The sequence below is a fragment of the Gossypium hirsutum genome, chromosome A13 (genome assembly GCF_007990345.1).
Source record: "Gossypium hirsutum isolate 1008001.06 chromosome A13, Gossypium_hirsutum_v2.1, whole genome shotgun sequence".
Lineage (NCBI taxonomy): Eukaryota > Viridiplantae > Streptophyta > Magnoliopsida > Malvales > Malvaceae > Gossypium > Gossypium hirsutum.
Window position 1 is genome coordinate 80,010,400 of NC_053436.1, and position 4,932 is coordinate 80,015,331.

Sequence of the window (4,932 nt, forward strand, 5' to 3'; positions counted from 1 at the left end):
AAAAAAAAACGTGTGTTTCGATTAATTTAGAAATGTTGGGAATGATAATAATGGGTTGCGTGGATTTTGATATTTACGATTTTTTTTTCAAGGAAAAGAATAATGATATTAATTAATATAATAAGAATAATTAAAATTTATAAAGAAATGACATTACTAAACGCGAATTAATAAGCTTTTCTCATACACTCATATTTAACACCTTACCTCCTTTTCGATACTAAAAGTACAAAAACTCAAAAAGGATGGTATAATATAAAAAACAATGTTTGCTTGGAATAAAGTTGCTCGTGGAAATTTTATTAGTACTCCGACAAATCCAATAAAAATAAAGATGTTGAAAATGAGACAAAAGCCAACAAAAATTATAAAGTATCAAACCCACCTTAGAGCTGCGCAACTTATTCGAATTCAAAGCATGAATCACCTTGACGCAATCATACTTCACGAGAACATTGTCGAAACTGGACGTTTTGAGCCAAGATGGAGCCTCGCGTATGGCCGATGCTTCGGCAACTGTTGCACTTCCTATTGTTGGTAGCTTTCTCGAGACCCCCAATAAAGGTCCATGCATATCACAGATCACTGCCCCAAAGATATTGTGGATTTGAAATGGGTGTAGATATTAATTATTGGATATTCATGATCCAAATCCACTTTAATTTTACAGATAACAACATTCACGTTACTTCTTTTAGTAAGAGATTCAAATATTTGAATTCGTTTATTCCTTTTATTTTTTTAAAAAAATATATTTTAAATAATATAATTGTATTTATATTTGAATTCAAGTAGTAATACTTTTATTGGGTAAGGGTATTGTTTTTTAACATATCTTACTACATAAGTTAGCAATAAATTAATTACACATGGTGATTTTAATTACTCATATGATTTGTTTTCAACCTGAAAAATATTTTTTTACTTAACTATTATTCTTATTTCAAGTAGAAATTTATATTAATTATTCTTTATGTTATAATAGTATTTTTTTTATATGGAAAAAAAAGGAGAGAATTGGATTGTTTAAATTCTAACTTTGAATCTAATGTCAATCTACATATCAAGTGTACCACCAAATCAGTAACTTAGTTGACATGTTACAATACATATTCAAATTTAGCAAATTTACATTTTCAAATTTAAATTTTACAACTCTGTGGGCATTAAAAGTTTTTCAATTACAATCAACCTTTTTATAACAGTAACCCTTTATAAAAAAATTATTCTTATTTTTTATAAAATTAATTATATTCTTAAATAAAATAAAAATAAAAATATTATTAAGATAAAATATTTAAATTCTATATAAAAATATAGTAATGAAAATAAATATTAAAAAATGGAATTGTATTGAAAATCATTGACATTTCTGTAACATTCACTGTATATACTCAAAAAAAAAAAAAAGATCCAGTACACTGCCAATGGAGTGTTTATTTTAAAAAAGTAAAAAAAAAAAGTATGATTATAGAGAAATTAAATAATAATAATAAAAGAAGAAAGAGAGAGCGCAGCACAGAAGCTGAAACCCGCGTGTTGTTTTTTTATTAGTTGGTGAATGAGAGAAATGAAAGGGCATGGCTTTTATAAAGTGATTGGAAGCCCCTCTCTCTGTTTCTCAACTCATATCCCAAACCATTAACATAACCTATATCTTACTTTCCAACCTCTTTCTTCCATCTCCATCTCCATCTCCATCTCCTTTCTGCAATTATTCCCAACTTTCCATGGCTTCCTTCACACCCAATCTAGAACCTGCCCCTGACACCTCTCTTCAGTTCAAGCCCAAGAAACCCAGGATAACCCTTCAAACCCCTTCCTCTTGTCCTCCCAATCAACGCATCCAAAGAATTAAGCGATGGCGGACCCAACGAGACCAACACATCTACTCCTCCAAGCTCTTCCAGGCTCTCCGTCGTTCTCGTCGTACCTCCGCCTCCAGGGAAGTCCACGAAACGGCTGACAGGGTTCTCGCCGTTTTGGCCAAGGGCACCACTCGTTGGGGCAGAGCCATTCTCACCGCTCGCAAGGTGACCAAACATAAGAAAGCCAAGCTCCCTACTAATAACAGGTTGAGGAAGCCCGATATTTACAGAGAGAGGAGGAAAACGCCGGCTGTTGAGCGGAAGTTGAAGGTTTTGGGACGTCTCGTCCCCGGTTGCCGGAAACTATCCTTCTCCAACCTTATAGAAGAAACTAGCGATTACATAGCGGCTCTAGAGATGCAAGTTCGAGCCATGACGGCTATTACCGAGTTTCTCTGCGGCGGAACTGGCGGTGGACCGCAGCCGCCGGCTGATCGCCTTCCCTCTAATGTCAACTCTTGAAAAGGTGTTTATTATTAATAATTATTATTATTTTTGGAAACTGTTTATCGGTGAGATTTTTAAGTTGCTGTATTTTATTGTGTATACACGACTTTTTCTTTCTTTTTGAGCTCCACTTTTGTTTATTTTATTTATTTATTTATTTATTTTCGGTTTGTTAAGCATCATTTAATTAATTGATTAGAACATGCCAATGCCAATGCCAGCTATTTCTTTTTGGGTGGAATAATAATAATAATAATAATAATAATAATAATAATGTAAAAGCTTAAATTAATTTTTATTAGTGGCATTTATCAACTTAATTAAAATTTACAAATTTAGGAAAGTTTGAAAAACACCACAAATTACTTGGATGATCAAAATAAATAAGATTTGAATTCTGCATGGTACAAGATTTGTGATTTTGATTATTTACTCAATAAGAGTTGAAAACAAAATGCAAGTCATTTTCAACCTTATAACCTAACTAATCACTTCTTTCACACTCATTTCTTGGTTTAATTAGTTGGAGTGGAACCAAAGAAACACCATAGTTGTGTCGGCAAAAGGGTCAGTTCAATAATCCAGTTTGCGACAAAGATTGTCACCTAACTGAGATATATTTGCAAGCTATAGAAACCCTAATTTGATTCTTAAATTTTGAATTTTAATGCATGTATTTTTTTTTAAAAAAACTCATAATGTATTAAATTTGTATAGGATAGGCGTAATGGGGGGTTTTTATGAGCAAAATCAGGCTCACAACATGTGCCCTTGATTTAAGTAGCCCTTGGCAGTCGCAGCACATGTGCCTCCATGGCCCTACTACATTTTGAAGTGCACCCACCCTTCAAATGGCTTGCATGTGCCCCCTCTCTTTAACTCCTTCAAAATTCACATGCCCATTTATGATATAGGATATTTATTTCCTATGATTCTTTACTATAATGCACCAATTAAATTCCAAATTGAATTTAATTAAATCTTTTTAGAAACGTAAATTTTTCCTCTATTCACCGGTCTAGAATGTACCTTTTTTTATTATTTTCAAGAAGGAATTTCAAAAGGTTTATTTGGCTCTTTTAATTTAATAAAAATTATTTTATTTTATTTATTAAATTACCTCGAAAATTTAATGTTTGTTAGCTTTTCTTGTGATATATATATGTAGATTGACACTTAAATGATACGATAATATTTAATTTTTTAAAAATTTTAATATATATTTTAAAAATTTTAACGATTTTTTATTTTTAAATGTAGTTTGTATAATTTTTTTTAAATTTAAAAAAAAATAATTAAATGTTGACATGTTAAATATCATCCACATGATAATATATGGGTATGCTACGTCAGTAAAATTAAAAGGATGTTAATTTTTCTATTAACTTTGAGATTACTTGATAAAAATATAATTTAAAAAATTTTAAAAATAAAAAATTAAAGAAATAAATAAAATAAATTTTTTTATAAAATTGACATTTTCAAAAAAAATAGCGAAAATGTCGTGAAAGAAACAAGGTTGCGATGGGATGGAGGGGTGATATATACCCCACCAATGGAGGAAGGGATGATGACTCAAAGGAGGAATCTCTTTTTCACATTTAAGGGCTAACACGTGTGGTAACATGAAAGCCAAGCTGTCTGATTTTGGGATTGGGACATGTGGGATGCTTGCTGGTCAATAGAAGTTTTGAGCATGCCCCATTTTGCAAATTTTATATATATATTAGCAATCAAGGACCACATGCGCTTGTTCTTTTGTGGGGGGGTGTTTTTCTATATTTCTTTTTCTCCAACAATTAATATTATTATTTTGGTTTCATAGGCTCATGCATTGCCTAATTCACCCTATTTTCACATGCAACCATGTGCCTTCGTTAAACAAAAACAATGTGAACGCAACCAAACAAAAAACATGCCCCCCATTCTACTTTTTCTTCTCCAACTAACATGTGTCTTATACAATTACCTCAAGTAATCGGCGCCACTCACTTCAATCATTATCATCTTTTCTACATTTTAAACGCCAACAAAAAACCCTTTGAGAGATTTTATCAACTACCATACATAAAAACAAATTCAAAGCAGTATTTATATTTCATGTTTAAACCAGGCCAATAGCAAGACTAACACACGTTGAATCATATCCACTTATGTTCGAATTAAAATTTGCTTAGACTTGAAACAAATGTATACAGAGAGAGAAGGAGGGGGGGGGGTAAATGAGAGTCAGGCGACGCACGCATGCGTAATTTACATTACCATATATATATGGACTGAAAACCACCAGTCTTTTGCAAAACAAAAATGCTGTCTTGTCGTTTCGTCCCTTCTTTCGCCTTGTACTGCAAGGAAAAGATGGGGCTTTCTACAACATCACCTTTATTCAGGTGAATTTCCATTCACTACATTTTGGGATAAATACCCCCCAACCTAAACATGTTACTTGTTTTCAGTTTCTCCCAGGAGATCATGTTGGCTTCATCTGTTTTTTTTTTTCTTTTTTGTTTTGGGGGGGGGGGTGTTTGATTCAATTCAAGCTGTTGTTGATTTATTGTTGTGAATTCTTGTGTTTCTTAAAACAGTGGATGTTACAAGAATTTATGACCATTTTTCT

General features: G+C 32.1%; 1 protein-coding gene across 1 annotated transcript; it reads left to right on the plus strand.

Moving 5' to 3' along the window:
• Positions 1-1,391: 1,391 nt before the first annotated feature.
• Positions 1,392-2,439, plus strand: LOC107903828 (transcription factor bHLH149). The gene has a single exon (XM_016830001.2). The coding sequence runs from the start codon at positions 1,731-1,733 to the stop codon at positions 2,328-2,330; it is 600 nt and encodes a 199-aa protein (XP_016685490.1). The 5' UTR covers positions 1,392-1,730; the 3' UTR covers positions 2,331-2,439.
• Positions 2,440-4,932: the final 2,493 nt, after the last annotated feature.